Consider the following 24507-nt stretch of genomic DNA (forward strand, 5'->3'; position numbering starts at 1 on the left):
ATTCATGAATGTCATCTTCTTATTTCTAATGATTTTTCTGAAGCTCTATCCAGAGCATTTCCTTCTTGCTGCTATTCAAATCCCTCAGCTTTGTCCTGATAATTTCATTTACTGCTTCCTTTCACCCTTCCATTTCAGATAGAACTAATTAGCAAGAGAATTATTGATCTGAGATTAATTTTTGTAAAAAGTTTTTATGTGTTAGTCTCTTATTTATCAAAGCAATACTATCAAAGCATTTATAAGAATCTGATACTTCTTCTGGGTTCAGCTATTAGAAAACTGAACACTATTGTTATCAAAATCAAAATCACAGACAGAGTTGGTCTCGCTGATTATTTATCTTCAAATGCATTTTCCAAGCTAAAGAAATTAAGCAGTATCTTACAATTTCCCATGTAATCATATTTAGCCCAGTAATAATACTACAGAAACGATGAAATTTCCCAGTTAAATATTTTCACTGAACTGCTTTCTTGGCTTCCTGAGAAACTGAAATTTCTTCTATTTGGACTGGGCATGGACAAGCCTGTTACATGCACAACATATAGTGAATCTCAAGATGAGGCAACAAGGGAAGAAAAAAGCGAGTGATCTTCTTCCCTTTGTTGTCACACATTAAAACATTTGCATATGCCATTCAGCTACAAATCAAGAAGTGTTACCGAATTTTTTCCCTGACAAGTGTTACTAATTCTGTAGCCTGAATACAAGTACATAAAATCTCTTATACTACCATATGGCTATATACACTAAGAATAAACAACAAATTTCTTATAAGGTTAAAACTTTTTAGTCATTTACTGATCTGTTGCCCATAGAGACAATAGCATCAGTCTTAATTCTGTACTTAATTCTCCACAGTATTTACTTCATTCTAGCAGTAATAGTCTATGCTGATATGCTTGAGGTTGAATGTAGGGTGAAACATAGGCTCTTTAACTAAATAAAAAGTCACAGTAAACAGCTTATTTATGATGTTAAGCCATGTATCCCTCAGGAAAGTCAGAAGCATTTTAGTCAGCAAAGAAGGTAAAACATCTCAAGCGCAAAATGTTAACAGTGAGGATGATTAATGATGGAACCATCTAAACATTGTTGAACTTTTCAATAGAAAAGATAATTATTTTTTAAGGCAGCATATGTTCAACCAGTGATGAATTTCCTACTAACTAAAGAAAGATCTCCAAATAGTTTTTAAAGTCTATATATACTTGCACCAACTTTCAGAATACACATTACTACTGTGATTTCTAAAGGATTATAAAGAACATAGAAATCACCCTACTCAGACAACAACAAAGATGTGGTAAGCTGGACTGTCCAAAAATAATTAATTATTTTCAGTCTCCTACATTCTGAAATAAAAATCTCTCTTTAAGCAGTTTGGGAATTCAGTGATCTCAGCTATTCTCACAGTCTTTGTCAAAAGAGCACTATCACAAAAAGCATCCTGAAATTCATCTTCAGAAATCCATTGCACAATATGACTATTTAAGTCAGTCTTAACTTTCAAAATAAATTTACTTGAGTACTTTCACAGTTAATACAAAGTTAATTAATTCAGAGAGTAAATTCCGATTAATGTGTTTGCTGGATTTGTTTATCAAATGTGCAATCAGGAAATCATCAATTTTAAAAGAAAAGTGGGTATATAATATTTGGGGGGGAATTCAGAGATTAGACTTAGTCTAATCATATTTGCCAACCTGAAAGTGCTAAGTTGCTACTGTACTTCCCATTGCTTGTTTGCTTATTACAAGTAGAGAATGACAGCATCAGAATTATTTGTTCATAATAACACCATTTTGCAAACTTACAGTATCCCCTGGTGACCCTTTTGCTCCTGGTTGACCCGGTGGTCCAATTTCACCCTATATTTTTTACATAAAGAGAAGAATTCTGTGATTAATGTATGTATAGTTAACAAATTTTTAAAATATTCTTTAATTTATTTAGTTAGGATTTCTCAAAGTACTATGAAATTAACTTCGTTACTTTTAAATTATTCATTCCTTCTGGAGTAGTTGAAATAAAACCTAATGAGAGATTTTCAAACATGCCACAAAGAGTTTGGAGTATGTCTCCATTCATTTGCAGCATGATTTGATGTCCTAAATCCCCACTGTGAAAACTCTTCTCTGAGCACAGACCGAACCCTTACTTTGGAATGGGTGTATAAATATGCACAGGTTTTAACTGTGTTTTGAACTATTAATAATACCTTTTGTCCTTTTGCTCCTTGATTTCCAGGGATTCCAGGAATTCCCTGAGGGGAAAAAAGAAAACCTTTTAAATATATGGAATAGTTTCTCCAGAAAATAATATATAACCCCCACTTCATGTCCTCATAAATTTAACATTTGCCATGTGATTGGGGTTCAAAATATGGGCAGGAAATAGAAAATTAAAAAAACACGTAAAAGAAAAGAGCTTCAGCTGGAAACATGCAAACTATTTCACCTGGGGATACAGTGAAACACTAATGTTCAGTCGCTCCCCAGTGCCTCCGTGCCAGGAGTCCATGCCTGCCGCTGGGCAGGCTCACATGCTCCTGGTTGCCCACCAAGGGCTGCAATGCTTTACTGAAAACCCTGACTGACATAGGGAAAGAAACCACTTTTCATTATCCATAACATTTTCCACATAAGACAGAGCAAAAGTTCTGGTCAATAGGACCATGAGTATGACAAATCCTGTTTTCCTATCTAAAATGCAGTGATGGTAACAGAATGCAAGAGATAGTTATAATTATATTTGATTTATGCTAGCTTCCATAATACTTGAAGATCTCTGTCATTTCCTCAGCATCATTGCTCATTTAGCTCTCAAGTATATCTCACAGCTTTCTTACAGTGATCATTTAATTGAACATAATTCAGTTTTAAAACAAAACTCCATATATATTTAACACTGTAGTCTACATTCAGTTAATCTATTTTTTCTCTCAAGTAAAACTATTCAAATGTATTGGACAGACACTGTTCTTACTTGTACCATCATTAATCTGCAGCAAGAATTTGGCTTACAGACTTTACGTTTTAATCTAATATTGAAATTAATATGCTGCGGTGAAAACAAGAAGACTATTCTAGACACCATCAAAACAAATGCATTTTGTGGGAAAAAAATAAATTAACATGAATATAACAACCAGGAATAACCTGATAGTTTCCATATGGATTACATCTGTGCAACGCTGGCTTGGAATTGGCATTGTTTTGCAGTTTACACCCAGTTTCTAGCTAATAATGACCCCGTCAAGAAGAAACAGTTCATTAGTCAATGGCACATGAGTTAACAATGACATCCTGAGCATTTTACAGGTCATCAAAATTCCAGTGTAGCTATCATTAAAATTAGAGATCAAAGAATATAATAAAAAGAACTGGAGAAGAATGCCTCATTCTGAGACTTCTACTCACATTGTGTAACATAAGTCTTCTTGCTAAACTTTTGTCCACAACCATCTTAGACCTTTTGCACAAATAAAGATATGGGAAATAGGGCATATTTATCACCACATTTAGGAATTTGCTGACCTGTCCATGAGTACTCAGTGTAATTATTTTAACAGTTAGTTTCTGTAGCTGTAAAATGTAAAACTAAATTATAAATATCTGTACCTGTAATACAAAACAGAATTTCATATATGCTGAAAAAACCTCCCACTAGGAAGCAACCTTCTCCTACTGAAAGGATGTACCAAAGCTTTCCATGGTTACATTTCTATGCTATTTGCAGGCCTGAGAGAAGATGGTTCCACATACTTATCCAACACAGTGAATTATTTACCATTATATTAGTATGCCTAAAAGAAGAAACACAATGTCCAGCTGAGCTGTGTTGAACTTCCTTGGCTAAAAGAAATTGCTCATATAAGACATTTAAGTTTACCTTTACATCAGTGGCAAAGAAGGATAAAATTCAAACAATTGTAAAACTAAGTCATATTTCCTTTTTTTCCCTTTTTCTTTTTTCTTCTGATTGACTCTGCACTACTGAAATACAGAGAACTTAGGCTCTTATTTCAGTGGGAGCTGGTCCAGACCCTTAAAATTCTCTTAGGGCTCATTGACATTCACTCAGCTAAGAATTAATCTATCACTTATGCTAGTATGAGTGATTCCCAGAGTACATGGGGTGGAGATATTCAGTTATTCTCTACACGTCTGTTGGCACGAAAGAAGGACAATGAAGTGGCTAATTTGGTCACAAAGAATGAGTTTTTCCCATGAGAGTTATTTTTCTGTATAGCTTCCATGGTTCAGTAATTACAAAAACTAATTTCTGTAGGATCAGCTCCAGGATGCCTAAAAAATAAATCTGGTTTCCTTCTCATTATCTATTCCCAATCTATTACTTCCTTTTACATGGATAATCTTTGGTTATGCCAATTAGAATTATTTGCACTTTCCCAGAAGACAAGGTAAAAAAGTAGTTTAGATATCCCGAGTTTCCTCCCTAACTTCTAGGTCAAAAGCCAAACCAAGCTTTGGAAATGTGCCTTATTCCTAAACAGAGATTTCACATGCAGTACAAATCCTCAGAATCTGAGCATTTTTTTGTCCACTATGAGTAATAAGGCACTTTTAATAGGAAGTTATGTTTAATAGGGTGACATAACACTAACAAAACTATCAAAATACGTACTTACTCTAATTATCAAAAAAATGTTTTCTTACTTTAAAGCGTGGAGCAAAGCAACTAGTTTTACTCCATTTCTAAGATAAAACTGTAATTTTTGTGAAGAGTATATTGTAGCTAAAAATATCACAAATGCCTGTGTTTAATCAAAACTTAATACGAAACAGATTCATCATGCAATTTTTCTGCCACTAAGGGAAACACAATGTTTGGAAATGCTACAAATGGGAAAACTGCCACCCACTGGGAGTAACAGAATCAATGCTATGGAATAATTCATGATTCACTGTCCTACGGAAAAAAATTGCCTTTGGGGATGTCCTTTGCAAAGCTATCAAGTAACATTTTGTTCATATGATATAAGAAAAAGGGGTTGCAAGTCTAGATTTTCTTTTCTTTGTCTTTCCAGAAAACTTATTTTAAATGGTTTGTACTTATCATATATGCACTTATAATACCAATAAAACATAGCATTACATTTCTAGCCCGAATTGCTAAAAATCAAAGCAACTACTGTGCTTTAGTGATTTCTGTCCTTACGTGAGTTGGACCATCTTACACTTCTGAATCAGTTAATTTGTTCCCCTTCTTCTTTAACATCAAATTTCACGTACGATTTAGTCAGTGTTTCCTCATATTTAAAAATGAAGTTTATTGCAAGCCTTACCACTGCCTTAGTTCTTTCAGCACCATCAGTCTGACTTTCTCAATTACCTTAATTTCATTCAAATGCCTTCCTCCTTTCTCTGAAATCTTCCCTTAAATGGCAAGTTTTCCCTTACTGCATAAAAGACTGTAGTATTATTCATTATTTTAGCCTTTATCAGCAAGTGCTGTAATCACATGAAATTTAAAGCCAGCAAGATAGCCTAGTAAACCTAATTCCTTGGTTTAAAAACATGTCTATTCTAAAGATTCTCAACTGCAGTTTTATCACACACCACTGAGTTTGCGCCTAAAAACTAATGTGATCATGTATCAGTCTGGCAGCTAAAAAAGATTTTTTAGTTGTCAAGACACTGCTGTCTTTACCCTTTATTCAGCCTCCTTTGCCTGTTTAATCATTTATCTTCCACCCTGTGTTACCTACGTGTACCTAGAAGCCTGTCAGCTTTCGCTCTTGTAACAGACCTGGGGAGGCTTTGCAGGGTACCCCCAGGACCTAAAGTGACACTTGAATGCCATGTAGGTAACTGGAATCATCTCTGGTGTCACTGAAGGTGCTGTGGAAAAGCTGAACTACCCTTTGAAAAAGATGTCAGTCTGCTCTAAGAACTGTCGTACATGCCAGATGTTGCAGTTGCCCTCATACATCTCAAATGGCTCTCGGTGCCAGTGCCTAGGTGACCAAATCCCACACACCTTGATGTCTCCTTCTCTGGAGCAAAAATTCTCTCTTTTTTTTTTTTTCTTTGCTTTGCTTGTTTGTATATGCCTGGTGTGATATGTCTCTGTAGGCTCAGATAGCTTGTGACAAAGTCTTCACATTGGCTAAGAATCACAAGACATGTAAGTGTAAAGGTAAAAGGAGCTATGGGTATGCTTTACTTGCAGGAAATAGCAATGCTTAGCCATGGGTCTCAGAGCTTCATGACAGAATGAAGCGCATCTGGGTATGCAACTAAATCCCTGATGGAATCTTCCTTAGCTGCAAACCCCACAGCTGGGACTTCAAAACACCCAAAAGCATGAATTTGTGTCTATTGTGATGATGAGCTTCAATGATGACACTCACACAATTCTGTATAAATATTCTGGTTTATCCCAGTTTTAGTAATTTAAATAAATCTTCCATTCTTTGATAATACCTGGCAGATACAATAGATTTAACTGTAAAAGGAACATGGTTTCACAATCCATGGAAAATCTTTCTTGTAGCTTTCATTAATCATGAAATGTCTATTTTTGTTTTGGATGATACTAAACAGCTGGATTTTTTTTCCATGCAGCCCCACAAAAAATCCATTAAGTAAATTGCCTGCGGCCTTATATACAGATCAACTAGGTGTAAGCATTTTTACTTAAGCCACAAGCTATATTTCTCAAAATATTTTCTGGACTTTTTCTAGCTATTATTATGGATTATGTGTATCTCCCTCATGCTTAACTTTATGCTTGCGAACAGCAGAAGAAACTATGCATAAAAACTTTTCCCAGAACAAAACAAAACAAGAACTGTTTTACTCCTAAAATGAGTATTTATTAGCCTATTGTATTCTTTATTTTCTGCTACTGTGTTCAATATTCCCCATCTCTTCAGTGCCTGGTAGAACTTTATTCTTCAGTACTGGCTGATAGCCCTAGTATGGAAAGTAGGAGTTTCTGGACTACAGGTAACATATCCATTATCATAAAATTCTGTCTCTGGAAGATGCAAAATTATAGAATATTTCCAAAAGCTTCTCTGTTATGAGCAAACTCTTTTGCAGTCAATTCCCCCAAAAGATGGAGAGAACAGTAGTATCATTATCTTATTATTATCTTATTTTCTTAGGGTATGTACTGTACTCCTTCAACATACTGCTTTAAACAGGCTCCTCACTGAATACAGTACACCTGGACTTATTTTGTAATGTGTCAAATATTTGATAAATATTGTCTAGGACAAATCACTACAGAACAGTTTTTCAAACTACCCATTCTTCTTTCAACATCAAGACAAAAATACCTGAAATAATATCATTTTTCTCTATTAAAAATGAACAAGATTTTTAAAGTTATGATAAAACAATACTTCCTGTTTAAACAGTGAGACCTTCTGAAAAAATGAAGAAGTAGTAAAATGTAAGGTAAACACAGACCCTTTATTTCAGAGGTCATTATTAGGATGACAAAAATCTACCAGCTTCTCTATTACTACCGTTGAATATTGGTAGATATTATGGTTTATTTTATGGCTTAAGATAGTATCTGCTTTCATATTTTGTTTTTTCATGAGGATGGTCAGTGAGGTTATTTTGCCATGACTCTAACTTGTTTAAATTATATTAATTTTAAAAAATGGATCCACCGAGTAACATTGAGAAACTTTTGTTAAAAGATGGTCACATTCTGGGCTGTTGCCCATTTACACAACAAAAATTCAAACTGTATCCCTAATGATCATTCATAATTCAGGCAGTGGCACAAGCCTCACAAAAGACTCCCAGCAAGGCACTGAGAAACTGTAATCAGAGTTTCAGTCTTAAAAAGTCCATAGGCTTTTTAAGAAGATTGCCAGAATGGTGTTAATTTTGACCATACTCTTTCTTCAACAGGGTAACTGTTAATCAGCGTCAGCTGAAGGATCACATTTAAAACAGATAAAAGTCATGACTATTGATAAAAAGATGTTTTTTCTAGTGTTTTCTAGAGTTCTCTGGATTATGTTTCAATCAAATGGCTCCTATTCTGAAAATCTGCAATTCTGATTCTGGGAAGACACTAAAGGACATTACATGAATTATAGCAATAGAACAGGATTCACAGAAGATATCTATCTACCCAGATGTTCCCATGATCCCTTTAAACACCTGAAAAATATGGCTGTTTATGTATTACTGATCCTTACTTGAAAAAGCATACTTGATGTGACATGAGAGATTTACTGGAGGAATGTAAAAAAGTACAAGTCAAGCCATAATTTGGATAAAAGTACAACAGTCAAGATACTTTTTAAAAGATTACAGCAAATCCTTGATAATCCTAATAGAATGAAAGACACAAACCCAATTTGGGTAATGGATAAAACTTTCTACTGGGGAAAGTAGCAAAATATATGTAAAAGAAATTCAATGAAGCTGCATCTGCTACTACTGAGTAGTTGGAATTGTTGACAAAGAAAAATGGGCTAAATACAAAGAAGCATTCCCACAGACATAATAAGAATCCACTGGACTAGCATAGCAGCTTTAAATTAAATGCAGGAAAGGAAAAAGCATTACCAAGATATTTGCATTTATAAGACCAGAGTTTGCAACACTTTTTTTGGCAAATCAGTTATTAAAAATAAAACACACATATGTTAGATGTGGAACACAGTGACCCCTGTTGCATTGCCAACAACACAGACCTTGGAAAACTCTAATGTGAAAGCTGGAAATACTAATAGAAAATGAAAACTGTGTATATCCTGTCCCAGGCTGAAACTGGTGTCACTGTTTCTTGTAAATACCCTTCAAAATAATATGAGTATCAGACTTGTCAAATCTTTGTGGATCCAAAGGTGGCCAGACAAAACCGAGCTCCCAGCCCTGCAGGTGACACCGTGATGCCCTCCCTCTGCCTGCCATGCCAGGCACCACCCTTACAGACTGTGCAAACCAACATCCAATCTGTCTAAAAAGTTTACACTGACTTCTGACAGCTGATAAACTGACCTATGTTTGATACTTACATGTAAACACACTGATATTCAAGCAGTTACATGCCTTTAAAATGTTTTAAAATTTCCCCACTACTTAAATTATGGAGAAAAGTTTATGATGGGTCACACAATTTGAGCACCTTGCACACGTAAGAGAGGGCAGGCTGAGGATGGCAGAGCCTCCTCGAAGGGCACTGACTGCTGCTTTGTTCCTTGCACCCAATATGCCCGGCTGTCTGACACTACAAGAATCACAGTTCTGTTCACACAGGTCACTGATGCGGAAGAATGCAACTTTCAGCCATTCCCCTTTCCTGTATTAAGGAGCCACTCAGTTAAATTAGGAGCCAGTAGGTTTAACAACAAATCATACATTTTTTCCATATGGTGCATACAGTGAAATTTGTCACAGGATGTAGCAAATGAAAACAGTAAAACTGTGCTCCAAAAAGGACTGTAAAATTACTAGAAAATGGGTCCACTGCTGGCTATTAAGTAGGATGGGCCAGCATGCATTTTTGGCTAAGGAAGTCCCAAACGCTCTGACAGACAGAATCTGGCAGTAAATAACAGGTGAAAAAAAATCATTTCCTACATACTCCTATCCATTGTCAGAGAAAAAGTTCTGTGATAATTCCTTTAGTCTTAGTCTGCTTGGCAGCTCTTATCTGTTTAAGAAATAGCTAAGAAAAGCTGGTGCAGAGACTGGGATCAAACCCCTCCAGAGCACAAAGAAGGAAAATCACACCTTGACTCACGTAGCAATCACAAAGACTAGATTTAATTACTAAAACTAATTACTAAAGCAAAAATTAATTTGCACAATAAGAGTCAATGTTTGTTTCTGTGCATTTAATATTGTGTTAATATATAGGTTTGTTAATATATAGGTGTTTAATGTTTCTGTGGTACATTTCTTTATTCTTGGTCTTAGTGGATCTAATAACCTTGATTTTGCTGGTCCTATAGTAACTTATTCCATATTGGTCCAATATGAGTAAAATGTGTCAAAATCCTTAAGTCAATTTTTTCCAAGCTTGACCTAAGAACAGGATCCCATAAGCGCTGCATTCTTTGTGCTTCATTAGCCCAGAGTACTACCTGGTTTGTGGTACGTAATCTTTTTAGAACAATGGCTAAGCACAAATATACAGTATTTTTAAATTACCTATCTGAAAAAAAAAACCACCAAATGCTGGTCATAACATACATAATAATGAAGACTTACAATACAGCAACATGTGGTACAAATGAAAAAATATGTATTTTTATTATGGTGGGGGGTTCAGTTTGGGAAGGAAAGGTCTTATACTATCATGATATTTTAATCTTAGCAGAAACATTAATTAAACCTTACAAATGGATTTAAATTCACTCTGATTAAAGAGTGTTCAGGGTTTTGTTTCGTTGTGGATGGGAAGACAGCCTGTACTCAGACAAAACTTTCCATAGCTTCAATTCACTGTAATTTTAATACGTAAAGATTACAAAAATGATAACACTAACTGCACCAAATTTCCCCAAATTTGCTAGCACTGTATCTACATGAGTGCCTGAGACTTGAGTATCAACTTAATTTCAGGTTTAAAGCTCTTTGTGGACAGTGACTGTCTTCACTGCTTCCTGAATAGAGGTGAACCAACTGTTCTCAGTTACGAAACTATCTTTATCACCTTCTTTATAGAAGGAATATTGAGTATAAGCAATACTAACATGGTTTCTCTGTTGAAAGGATTTTTAAGGCTCACAAATACTGCAGATCTCCTTTATTTAATTTCATTATATCATTTCCTATTTCTACACTACAAAGTATGTGACTATCTACCTTGAACAATCAGCATGACTGTAACTGAGCATACTGCACAATAATCAATGCTATTGATCATGAAGGACACATGAAGAACCGTAACAAGAAACTAGTTACTTTGACAGCCCAGCTACCACTTGAACACAAAAATAACAAAGAAGCCCTGCTTTAAGTTGTTTGCTTGTTTTTCTCTTCCACATTTTCTGGAAGGGTTCAATTCAACTAGCTTTAAGTAATCTAAAAAAATAAACTAAGACAGTTAAAAGAAACAGGCAACTTCAGAAGGAAATGACCCCTTCTATTTGAGACAAGTATTTCATGACGGGATGAATAATCCTATACAGATATTCTTTTCATATCAAAGAAGAACCATAACACAGAGATGGACTAAATATGTCTACTTGACTATATGAGGTGAAATGAAAACTGTTACCAGAGTATAGACTGTAGATTAGATGCCCAGATGCAGCACTTAGAGCCCTGAAGGAGTTATAGCTACTTTGCTTCATATCACCACCCTGACCACAGTTCTCAAGGAGGCTGTAACTCAAAACTTCTGAGGACATAGGTACAGGAAATCTTTTCTCTGGCTTGTCCCATATGTTGAAGAAGAATGCTGACTAGCAAGAAAACTGGCTACCCTGTTACTACCCTGTTGAAGTTGGATCAGACGAAGGAAAGTCAAACATCCTTTTGGTAATCCTCTTTCTACTTGTGGTTAAGTAACTCACCACAAACACGTTGAGAAGCACAGAACAGAACAGCAATATGTAAATGAAAACAACTGAAATAATAAATATTTATGGCTGCTACATTCTAACTGAGTGTCTTCTTCATTCGTCACCTACTGCCTATGTTTGTTTTCTAAGTATAGTGATCAGCTGAGGCAAGTTTCTCTTCAGTCTCCAGAGTCACTGGAAACTCCAGCAGATATTTACCTAAGCAGTAAATCAAAACGCTAATTCCTGCTGTTCACAGTGTATTAAGAAAGGAAGACAGAAATATTTAGGGGATGTGTTAAAGGCATTCAGACATCTCTTCTTTCGATTATTGTCTAGCATGAACATTAAGAGACACAATTCATACCAAGAAGAGGGTGCTTTCCTTATAAACCTGAAACACCACATCCCTGTTTTCTATGGAGCAACATTTGAATACATCTAGGAATTTGTCCTTGAGCCATATTACTAAGATTCAAGTCATGCTTTATATTACTGCGATGTCAAAATGCAATGATATAAACCAGTGACAATCAATAATGTGTGTGCCTAAAAATGAAATATGAAATTGTGCACACAAACAGAAATTGCATTGTGAAGCATTAGCTCCTATAGCTTTGCCTGTGACTACGTGGAATTACCAATGTACAGTTTAAAAAGCTTGGTCTGAATTTCCCATTTATACACCAGGGCAAAAAAACCTACACGCACTCTGCTTTTATTCACCATAAATTATAATCTTAGAGCTAAAACTTTATTGTCTGACAAATATTTAAAGATTCAAAACATTTCCATTTTGCAGCATATGTTAAAACAATGCCAAAAAATCCAGAACCATCTTGATTTTCCATAGCTTGCTTCTGAGACCTGACAAAATGAAAGATCACAGTAAGTGACTTGTGTTTAGTGCACAGTGTTTAGTGACTTGCCACTTAGGACAGGCACATATTAATTACATATTCATGCATTTCACAGTCTAACCTAGTCTACATACACAACACTTTCTGTGTGATTGAACACAGCTGCTGAGCAATAATCTTGAACACAGTTGCTGTGAATTATAGATGAAAGCAATGCAAAACCAACATTCTTATTTATAACCTGGTAAACTAAATTAATATGTTCTATGCCTTGTATTTTTGCATAAGATCTACTGTCTAAATGACCATTTATTGTTACTAAAAATATTTTTAATTGTATTAGTATAGATACTAGAAACTGAGGTATTTTATATCGTACCTCTGTAATATGTGTAAGACCAGAAATTAGCATTGACAAACACACAAATGATAAAGCTGGCATTGCTGCAAAATATTTAAACACAAAATTAAAAAAAAATCTTCTGTATTACTTACTTGTAACTCCTCTGTCACTATCCACAAATGGGATGTTTACTCCACTGGTTGTCAAATATTTTCTCCTTTACAAAAGAACTTTTTTTCATTTTTTGCTCTTTCTCCCCAATAAACTGCAAAAACGTTACTTCAACGATTTAAAATACTTTATCATATCACATTTTGGTTAAAAGGTGATGCATATATGACTAAATCAGGCCAAAATCATGTGATGATACTGCCACCCAATAGGGACTGTTGGGTATTTTGGCTGTCAGAAGTTCATTCAAATTCATAAGTATTTCACTATGCATGTTTTTATTTTTCTAATCCTAGGTGTAACATTTCTGTTGAGGAATATACAAAATCTATTTTGTTAAACACGTAATTTCCAATGTGTTATCTATATTACTGAAGGATTTGACAGTGTCTTGAAGTGTTCTTGAAAACTGTGGGAGTTAAGAAGAAAACTGTAAGGCAAGAATAATGGTGAGATGTTGTTGTTTCAAGATTAATCAGTACATATGAAACATTGTTTACTGCAAGTATAAACACCACCAAATTTCCTGGCACTAAAATGGCAGACGTCAGCCCAATACACAACATACACTAGTCCAAACATTCTCTTCGAGCATCTCCTACTTCAGAAAAGCCCTTCTTGGATGTGTGAAATTAGCACACAAGTTCAGCGATGCCCTAAGTATTATTGACATCAGGTGGAGCCAAAAGAATGCAAATGAGTCCTTTTTTAAATATCACATGTCAAAGGAAATGAATGTCAACCACTTAAGTCATACCTATTTTATACCAGTTTTACTATATAACGTTCACGATCTTTAGTGTTTATTGTTTTCTTAGCGGGGTGAATTAACCCATTATGCCTGGAAAGTATTAGATCAGATCAAATTAGATTAAACACTTAAGCAAACACATAATTTAGTAAACTTACAGGGAAAGTAAAGAATGATTAAAGAACTTCTAAACTTTCTAACTCAGATCAGCTACTCAAACAGGATTCACATACCCACACACACACACACACACAATATAGATTTAATTCTTTAATCTAATTCAATTCAGCAACCAATCACATTTTTAACTGAGATTCAGGAGTATAGAAATTTCTGATAAAGAATACAGGATCAATTTACAGTTGCATGGATTTGTCCATTCAGCTCATCAAAAATCTCCACTTGATCAAGTCCAGTAATTTTTTTAGAATGTCTTTTTTTCAGTCCAAGCAGTAGTATGTTAGTTAATGTATGTGAAATGTATCTGTACATCATTTGCTCAAAATAACATAAAACAACTCATTGGAAATGCTTTTGAATGATAACCAGTTATAGTAAACTGACTTTTCCCCACTTAAAAATACATTAAAAGTCAAATTATATAGCTATAATGTTCAAATACTGATAAACTATCTCTACAGAAAGGCCCAGTGCAATATTAATACTAAGAAAATCTAGTTTCTGGTACTCAGAAAAAAGGTAGTGATTGTAAGCATGTGCATATTGTGGTCTCTGCAACTGATGTGAAGGTCTCCAAGTCTCCTAAATGCACAAGCATTTAAATGGGCAAACATTTATATGTATTTTTGAGTAATACTACCATGAGAGGGGATATCTGATGTGTACTGTGTACAACCATACTGCCAAGCTGATTCACTGTTAGTTTCATACCAGATCTCCGGACACCACCTCAGCCAAGCTGCGAACATGACAGCTGAAGGCTGAAGCTGCAGGATGAAGTGAATATGATCATCCCTTCAGTGGGAAAAACCACAGGTGGATCAATGTGTGTCACAGCTCTTACTCTACAGACAGTATACGCTTATGCCAAAGCACTTCATCTGGGAATTAAAGGTCACTTTCTAGTACAGATAACTAGTAAGTATAATATCAAGTTTAAAGTCTCTATATGAAAATTTCCAATAAATGCCCGAAATTATTTTAATGCACAGAAGAAATTGCACTCTTCAGAAAAGTTTGTGGTTTTGTGTATAAACAGGACTATTTCATTGGAATGACTCATGGAATACAAATAAATAAGGACTACCACTGATTTTTTGTGCTTAGAAGACAGTTACTGCACTCTTTAACAAAGCTGCACCTTCAAGTGTTTACTGCAGGATAATTCTTTCAGAATCACACTGTTTTAACAGATTTTTTAATTTATACAAGATTCACAAATTAAGAGACATTTTAACAAACAACAAGCATCTGTTTATTGCAATACAGCTCAGCAAGTCAGTAGGGAGTTTTTAAATTGGTACGACATATTGGTCAGAGGTATTTCTATCACTATGTTCACAAAGCAGCTGCAATGGAGGAGGAATGCTGGTACGTTACTTCTATCAGGACATGAATTACTAAGAAAAGTGCTAGTGTAGCCATAAAACGGTCACTTCAGCATACAAGCATAAAAACAGACTACTCTGAGTACTGTTTATAACTATTTATAGCACATGCCATTCATGTCCATAACAGGCTTACAACTACAGCTCCTTTCATATTTCCTTACATCTTTTAAGAAATTGCCTTTGTTAACATTGCATCTATAAAATAGTCTTAAAGAAATGGCAGCAAGGTATGGCATTTTCTCCACTTGATTTTCCAAAGTTATCAAATTTTAAACAGTACTAACTGGGAAAAAAAACCCACAAACTTTCCTAGTCTCTGTAAACAAAATTAAAATATAAAAGATACTATATAATTACAGAAAATTAATATAATTAATGTAATTGCATAGTGTGTGAAGACAGAAATTTAAAAATTAGAAATCATGAGGAACAGACAGAAAGTGAGAATTAGATGGGAGAGAACTTATTTTTACAACTTAGAAAAGCAGGAATTATTTTTCAAGTTGCATTAAGTCAGTGGGTCCAAGTTTATTTCAGCTTTTATTGTGGCCCAAGTCCAGACTGAATTCAATGGGAATCTTTCCACTGACTTCAATACGCTTTGGCTCAGCAACTATGCTGTCATGTCTTACATCATTTTTGTCAGCTGAGAATAATAGAGTAGTTCAGACTAGTCTGCCTGAAGTTCCAGAAGTCTTTCATTACCTGTTTCTTTACAGCACCACTGTCATATTTATCTTCTTAAAAGCAATTAACTCTGCTGAAAATGTAGTATGCAATGAATTTAGGTAAAATAACTTGTCAGTCAGAATGAAGAAGATAACCTAGGTTGCAAATAAAGTCTGTTAAAAATATATACACCTAAAGTGGACCTAAAAGTTGTAATTGACAGGAAAACCTGCATTCAGTCTAAAAAATGTGGTTGAACTCTGAGCAAGCACTAATTAAAGCAGCAGTAATTAAAGAATGATTATTGAAAGTATTGTGCTGTCAAAGCTGTCACCTCCCCCTTCCTCAAGTGGGAACAAGACTAACAACATCTGTTATAGTAGCTCCAGCAGTCAGAAAGTCATCAGCAAGATTCTGCCCTGTCTACTCCAACAATTCAGAAATTAGAAGAAGTAGTAAAGAAACAATCACTAAAAAACTAATTCAACTAACCAAACCTACTTGTAAAGAAATAAAGATGTATGGCATATGGCTACCAAAATCTTACTGCATCAGCTCTTTATGTAGAAAAAACCACCCCACCTGAATAACCATCTCACTTTTTACATAAATGTATTTACAGGTTGAAGTCCGAATTTTCAGCAAAGAAAAATAGTATTCTTTTGAGACTCACAAAACATCATTTGCAGAGCAAATACCAGTCCTTACTTCCCTTATGACTGCAAGGCTGACACCTTCGAAAAGCAGGCCACCACTGTTCAGAATTCAGCTACTATTGAGGCATCTCAGACTAGTGGAAAAGCATGAATATTAGATTTGAATCTAAGAATTTTGATAGACTCACAACAACCATTTTGCTGAGTCTCCTGATCACTTTTCTCTTAAAGACTGGCAGGAAACAATTTATTCTAAAGAGAGCGCTATTTTATAGCAGTGCCTAATTTAAGGCAATATAAAACTTGAATGAGTATTTAGTCCTCTATCAAACATTTTCACAAGTATTAAATCCACACAACACATGATCTTTTGAGCACTGGAAATACAATGGGATTCTTATGCTTTAATCTACTGAGAGATTAAAAATAGAAATACAGCAATAATCAGACTAGGTGCATTAAAAAATAAACTATCACTTTCAGAAAGAAAGATATTTTTCACAAGGCCTATTGCATAGATAGAAACAAACCTAAAAACTAACTGAAGTATTTCATAACTCAGTATATAAATGTAGATATAAAATATAGATGTTGAGTAAACAGCATCTTATTGACTAGAACTGGTACAAACCAACATAACATCAACATAAAGTGCATCAAGCAAAGCATATCGTGATCACTGAAAAACACATTTGTGCGTATGTGTGCGTATGTGTGGTTTAAATATTTCACTTCCACTTATCTCAGCCAGTGGGCATCATCTGTTTCAGTCAACACTAACACGCTGTGCTGCTCCTTCTCTTTGAGAAATAGGAAGATAGGACTGACAAAGTATTCACATATGATGCTGCATTCTCAAATATGGTTGTTATCAGAAACAACTCTACAAATACAGTGGATAAATATGACCACTAAAAGCACAAAATCTGAGCTATTTTATTAAATTTGAATAGTAGCTTTCCTCCTAAACAGACTAGCATAGCTCTTACACTCCACTGTCTATTGCAAAGGTTTTGACTGTGAATTTTAAATTTCATTCTGTGAATAGTTCGAACAATTACCAAGTTTTCCGTTATTCACAGTCCCTTCCTCTTCCACAGGTAACTGGCTAGTTTCCCTCTCATATGGTCTACCTAAGTTAACCAAGTTAAATGTACAGAAATCATGTTAAAATTACTTTCCGATTCTGTTGTAGATTTGAAGGGGGACTTGAACACCTTAAAATTTGCACATCTCATCTAACTATATTAGATAATCTTATAAAATATGTTCCTCTTTATGCACTGTTCATTCATTCGACATTTTTCACGCAAATATGATAGTTGTGGTGTTAATATTACTCTCCTCAGTGATTCTCATGATAATATACACATGGCTAGAGGCATAAAAGGGTGCAACTAAAGTGAAAGAAAATTCTGTTGCAGCAGGTAAATATAGGCAAAATATAATTTTTCAGAATTTCCTCCATTCTCAAGATATTTGCTCATCTATATATGTCAGTTTATGAAATGACAGTCAGTGATATGTGTAAAGCTGTACTGAAGAAGAATAAAGTTCATTAGAATCAGCTACCTTTACATTTTAATAAATAAATATCATTATTTCCTATATTATTATTATTAATATGATTGGCTGCCAGGCATTTGTTCCAACAATAGGATCTCTAAGGAACATTGTCAGTAAATACAGTTGCTAGTAGTTCTGTTTTGTGTCTGCTTTTTTCATAGTTTTTTTCCTATGCAAAGAAAGACAAAAGAGGCAACACTGAACACAAGATTACTTAACAAGCCATCTTGCCTCAAGGTGTTGCACTCTAAGGGTTCCACTAAAGCAAATTTTTTCTTAGAGAAGAGATCCGGAAAACTGTATAATAATGGAATATTACATTGCACACAGAATTAAAAAAGACCAAAAAATATTTTGTTCTGCCTACTACCCATATAACTAAGTCAGGAATATTCTTTCCTTGGTTCCTGTTTCTAGTAATCTCAGCATGGCTATAGATGCAGTAGAATTACATTAACTTTAGGTTTGCTTTCCAAATATACAGGCTACCTGACTATACCAGTTTCTATGTTGTATTTCGAAGAGTTCTGCTTTATGAAGAAAAATACAGCAACTTCTGTCGGATATTTTTATATCCTTAGTGTATCTTGAACACATTTCAGAAAGAATTCTGCTACCATACCCTAGCATAAAACACAGATTTTTCAGAGAATGCATTCATCTAGATCTAGCATTCATGATGCAGTTATAAGAGATCGATAAACAGACAAACCGGGAGTATAGGTATAACAGTGGGAGTCAGGTCAGAAGCTGAAAGCCATGTTATGCTGCTATCGCTGGCACAAACGAGGCCACATCTGAGGTCTTGTGATGTGACCTAAATATTAAGGGCAAACTCTACCATTTTAAGTGTTTGCAGCTGTATTTCTGAAAAATATGATTTCTGGAGAGTAAACATGAGCATTTGCAAATGTTCAGACATATTACTTGTGTCAGGACAGCATATGCTAGGCCTAGAAGAGTGCCATAAATGTCCTGCCAGCTTCACCCACAAGCACTCACTTCAGAGTTCCCATCTGCATGATTGTAAACACAAGGAGAAGCCTAACACAGCTTCCACTGAAACCAAACTCTGACAAAAATCTACCTATGTTAAAAAGAACAAGGCTGAAATTAAGCTCAAATAAATTTTGATTTATTCTATCCTTTAGACAGTTGGCCCCTCAAAAAAACATATTTATCAAAACAGCCTGTCATCAGTAAGGTAGATGACTAGCCATTAAACTACTCAAGTGACAGCATGGCCTATTTTTGTCATTAGTAAAATGAGCTTGATTACTAGCTTTACTAAATGCTATCTAAATTATTCTGACCATACTGTCAAATGTTATTCTTACACAGAGTGCGTAGGATTGGGATGGCCTGGCTAACTTAAGTTCCAAATAGTACTACTGAGGGGAAAAAACCACATCACTTGGAATTATTCACTTAGCTTTACAACCTACTTTCTCCTGTTCATAACTTCAGGATTAATAAGAGTAATAATATATCAGAAAGTATGTTGTCCAGAAAATAACCACACCTCTCAGAGGCTGAAGTCAATGGGATTTAATCTCCACTGTGCTCTCCATCCTACACAGTTGCCTCTTAGATGTTGTTTCAAGATGCATTCATTTTGCGACCATGCTCTTTTTATTTGCTAAAGCAAGAGGGATCATAAGATGGCTATTTTTAAAAAGACCAACTGTATTGGGTTTGCATGGCAAGGTTTTGGTAGCAGGGGGGCTACAGGGGTGGCTTCTGTGAGAAGCTGCTAGAAGCTTCCCATACGTCCAACAGAGCCAATGCCAGCTGGCTCCAAGTTGGACCTGTTGCTGGCCAAGGCCAAGCTCATCAGTGACGGTGGTAGCACCTCAGGGATAACAGATTTAAGAAGGGGAAAAACTGCTGTGCAACAGCAATTACAGCCAGAGACAGGAGTGAGAATATGTGAGACAAACAACCCCGCAGACCCCCAGGTCAGTGCAGAAGGAGGGGAGGAGGTGCTCCAGGCGCCGGAGCAGACATTCCCCTGCAGCCCGTGGGGAAGACCATGGTGAGGCAGGCTGTCCCCCTGCAGCCTATGGAGGCCCACAGTAGAGCAGATATCCACCTGCAGCCTGGGGAGGACCCCACGCCAGAGCTGGTGGATGCCCCCAGAGAAGGCTGTGACTTCATGGGAAAGTCCGCACCGGAGCAGCCTGTGACTGAAGAACTGCAACCTGTGGACGGGACCCACACTGGAGCAGTTCATGAAGAACTGCAGCCCATGGGAAGGACCCACACTGGAGAAGTTCATGGAAGACTGTTTCCTGTGGAAGGGACCCCATGTTGGAGCAGGGGGAGAGTGTGAGGAGTCCTCCCCCTGAGGAGGAAGGAGCAGCAGAGACAACGCGTGGCGAACTGACCCCAACCCCCATTCTCCATCCCCCTGTGTCACTGCGGTGGAGGAGTTAGAGAAAATCGGGAGTTAAGTTAAGCCTGAGAAGAAGGGAAGGGTGGGGCGAAAGTGTTTTTTAAGATTTGGTTTTATTTCTCATTATCCTACTCTGATTTGGTTGGTAATAAATTAAATTAATTTTCCCCAAGTCGAGTCTGTTTTGCCTGTGATGGTAATTGCTGAGTGATCTCTCCCTGTCCTTATCTCAACCCACGAGCCTTTCATTGTTATTTTCTCTCCCCTGTCCAGCTGAGGGGGGCAGGGAGCAATAGAGCGGCTTTGGTGGGCACCTGGCGTCCAGCTAGGGTCAACCCACCACATGAACTAAACAAACTAGGCCATGTCTAACACTAATGTGGCTGAATTGAAGGAATAAAGACTGTTTGCATGTATGTTTATGTGGGTGGGGTATCCATGCAACCTGCTGAGCTGTCCCAGGGCCACAGTTGCATCTGGCTGGTTAACAATATAGAGACATACAGTTTCAACAGTATCATCCAAGGCCTATCTCGAGCTTAGGCAGCCTATTTGGCTATCACAGGGAGGGCACAGCAGAGTTTAGTCCCTCTCCCCTGCATCAGTGCCCTAACTACTAAGGTATCCCACCAGAGAAGATTACACTGAATTGCACAGAAGAGGAGCAGAGAGGAGGCGCTTACACATTATACATCAAATACACACTGGAGGAACAACAGAAACAGTAAGTTGCACAAAACATCCCTCACAGCCCCCACAATCCAGCTCACTTTCCATCGGATGAAAGCCAACTACCCTCTACTTGAATAGGGGAGCCCACATATCCCATGGCTGAGGATAGCTTTTATTTTGCACAGCCCAAGCACACACTTTCACGACAAAGTCGCTGCACAGAAATGCCCTTTGCTCGTCCTCCAGGCTCTAAATAGATAGGAGCACCATGTCTGCATGTGCAGTCTGGTGCTGTACCAGCAATAGAGGCAGATGAGCAGGTATGACTAGGTGTCTTACATTTCCTACTGGTTACCTTGAGGCAATTTCCTGGTCAGCATGTAGACTTTCTGCTCTTCAGAAGAACCTCCACTGATTATAAATGAAGCATATAGTGCAATGTGGCTTGCCCTGTTAGGATTGTGTAAATCTTCTGTAGTTGTTTATATATTGGAATTCTTCCTTTATATTATTTTATGGTGATTTTAAAAGACTTCTCAGTGATTTTAATGTCTTAAATCTGCCACTTGATTCTCCTTCCTATTTTTTAGATTAATTAAAAAAAAAATCACAATGACTAACTAACATTTTTTTCTAAAAACGAAAAGAGACAAAACAAGGCTAGGGACAATAACAGAAGTCTTGTTGTTATCTCAACACATTTGTTACGGTGTACTAACTATCAATATACCAAACCCTCTTCACTTGTATTTTATGGGTTTTAATTAAGATTCGCTTTCAGTCTTTCTTACATCTGAAGATACCATAGATTGTAAAAGGTTAATACATCTCACAGTTATTTGGGACAGAAAAAGATGAAAAAATAAAGCCAAGTGAGGAATTATGTGTGTTCTTCATTTAAGCCAGCCAAGTGGGAAGACAGTCTCTTGGGAATGATTGCCCAGTGTTTTGCAGTCTCCTCACAGTGTTTTATGAGGTTTTGGTGAATATATAAAAAATTTAAATGAAAGAGCTTGAGAATTTTTCAGCTGGGAGTGTTATTTCCATCTACTAGTTATCAAAACTCTCTACCAGATTTCAGTACCATATAGCACATACTGCCTCTTGTTACATTCAATACCACAAATATTTCTGAATGTATAAGGCTGTATCTCCTTATCTTACAATTCAAAATGTAATTCAGAATGTAATTCATCTGGAAGGCAGTGTTCCACCAACTGAGCTCCATTTACTGCTCTTGGCCTACAGAAGAATTACTGATAGTTTGAAGACAGCTGGCTCACTCGCAGCACTCAAAGCCTTCAGCTATTTCTACAGATAACTTGGCTCCTCTGCTTCAAGTAAAGTCTGGTGGCCTCAAAGAGCCAAACAAGGAAACAAGGAGGACAAAGCCTAGCTATCTCATGTAAAGAGGAGGAAAAATGAGCTGCCCTGAGGAGTTGCCCAAACACCAGCAGAGGAACAATGTCTTTGGAAACAAGCAAAACAAAAATGCAGCAGCATGCTCCCCAGCTAAGCAAGAAGAACAGAGATACAGATAACACAGACAGTGTCACAAGATGTAAGGAAGTAAAAGACCGATAAAACTGGACAAAGGAGGGGGGGAGGTAGACAGTGAAAAAATAAACTTTAAAAGTGCAATTAACAAGTATATGAAAGAGCACATACTGTGTTGCAGAAATGAGAGTTAAAAATACCCAGAATTTTTCCTCATGTAAGTAACTATCAATATCTAACCATACCATCCTATCAATAGGAAAGAAGTCAATAATGAGACAACTTTCTAACATATATACAAATTGGTATATAACAGCAATATAGTTAAGAATCTTTTAAGGCATATTTGACTTTAAAGGCTTTTTTATTTCTTTTACTAAATCCAAATTTAAAGATGAACATCAGAAAATAAAAAGCACTTTTACAAAAACCGACATATCAACCAATTCAAATCAACATGCATGAAACATGAAGTATAACGTCCATTAACTTAAAAAAGAAAAAAAAACCAAACAAATCAAACAAATCAATACATAAAAATACGTCAGCAATTTAATCACTTACGGGTTCTCCCCGATGTCCTTCTAGGCCTGGAGATCCAGGCTGTCCGACTTCTCCCTTTAAAATAAAAAAGACTGTTAAATACAATATTAAAAAGAAAGACCTTCCTTTGCACAATAAAAATATTTATTTCAAATAGTAAATTATTATTTTTAATATAAGTAAAATAGACATGATCAAGGCTTCATCAAACAAACAACTCTTTAAAAACAGTTTCAAACACAGTAAGAAGTGTTATCAATCTGATATTCCCTCATGCTGCGTCCAACAGACAGCTGTCAAACAGTTTGCAAAAAGAGATGAGACAATTGTCTTTTGAATCAGAACAGTAACTACTGGTTGAAGAAGGGCATAAAACAGTAATATATTGCTATTGTCTAATTTTTGGTACAACCAACAGTCTGAAAACTATTTCAAAGCACTCCAGAATACAGCAGTACCAGATATGATCAAATCTTTATGCCCTTATTCAAAATATGTAAGATACCAAAAATATTCTGAAAATTTGAAGAATAATTCCAGAAATAAAAGCACATAAAACAAATGCAAAGATCAGTTAAGATATATATATAAAAAATAACCTGGTAATAATTAACTTAAAATTACAAAACTGGACTTGAAGTAACAATGGGTAGCATCTGGGTTTCAAGCCATGCTTTATTTTGCATTCTTTCCCAGAACGAATATTTTAAGAAAACAGGAAAGCTCCAGCAGAAATTTCCTTCAAAGACAGCCTGTTTGTTACTGCTCTGAATTTGATTACAGACCCAGAATGAAGCAATGTTTTATAGCAAGCAGATGTTGAAGTTAAGCTGACAAAATGTTTGAATGAAGAATATGACTTCCGTTAACTATGACATTATTATAAAATGAATAAAAACTAATGAGTATGTCATATTTTTGTACTACAATAATTAAAAAAATAGTCAAGAAAATGTCTTCCAGTTTAAATGTACGCAGGTTCCCACAACTAAGATACTGAATTATCAGTATATTGTCTACAAGCATAAAAACAGATCAAAATACTCTCCAAATTCATGCTTTATCAACATAATACTTCACTCTAAAGGGCCACCAGTGACAGTTAAAATTTTGTTTTAAACAACTGTGACTATCACCTGTCCATGTTACCAAACACCAGAGAGAAAAAGATCTAATACCTGATTATTTTTTTCTGTTTTCTATAGTACCAGAGAAGGAATTTCTCCACCAACTTAGGAGAGATATCTCTGTGTGTGTGTATATATATATATAAAATCATAGAATCATAGAATCAT

At 35.9% G+C, this 24507-nt stretch overlaps 1 protein-coding gene across 1 annotated transcript in view; it reads right to left on the minus strand.

Moving 5' to 3' along the window:
- Positions 1–24507, minus strand: part of COL21A1 (collagen type XXI alpha 1 chain) — a 116933-nt gene that overhangs the window by 24373 nt on the left and 68053 nt on the right. Inside the window, exons 17-19 of the mRNA XM_030037929.1 lie at positions 23234–23287; positions 2225–2269; positions 1821–1874 (exon numbers count right to left, since the gene is read on the minus strand). Coding sequence (XP_029893789.1) covers positions 1821–1874; positions 2225–2269; positions 23234–23287 — 153 coding nt within the window. The remainder of the gene's footprint in view (positions 1–1820; positions 1875–2224; positions 2270–23233; positions 23288–24507) is intronic.

This window comes from Aquila chrysaetos, chromosome 15 (genome assembly GCF_900496995.4).
Source record: "Aquila chrysaetos chrysaetos chromosome 15, bAquChr1.4, whole genome shotgun sequence".
NCBI classification, from domain to species: domain Eukaryota; kingdom Metazoa; phylum Chordata; class Aves; order Accipitriformes; family Accipitridae; genus Aquila; species Aquila chrysaetos.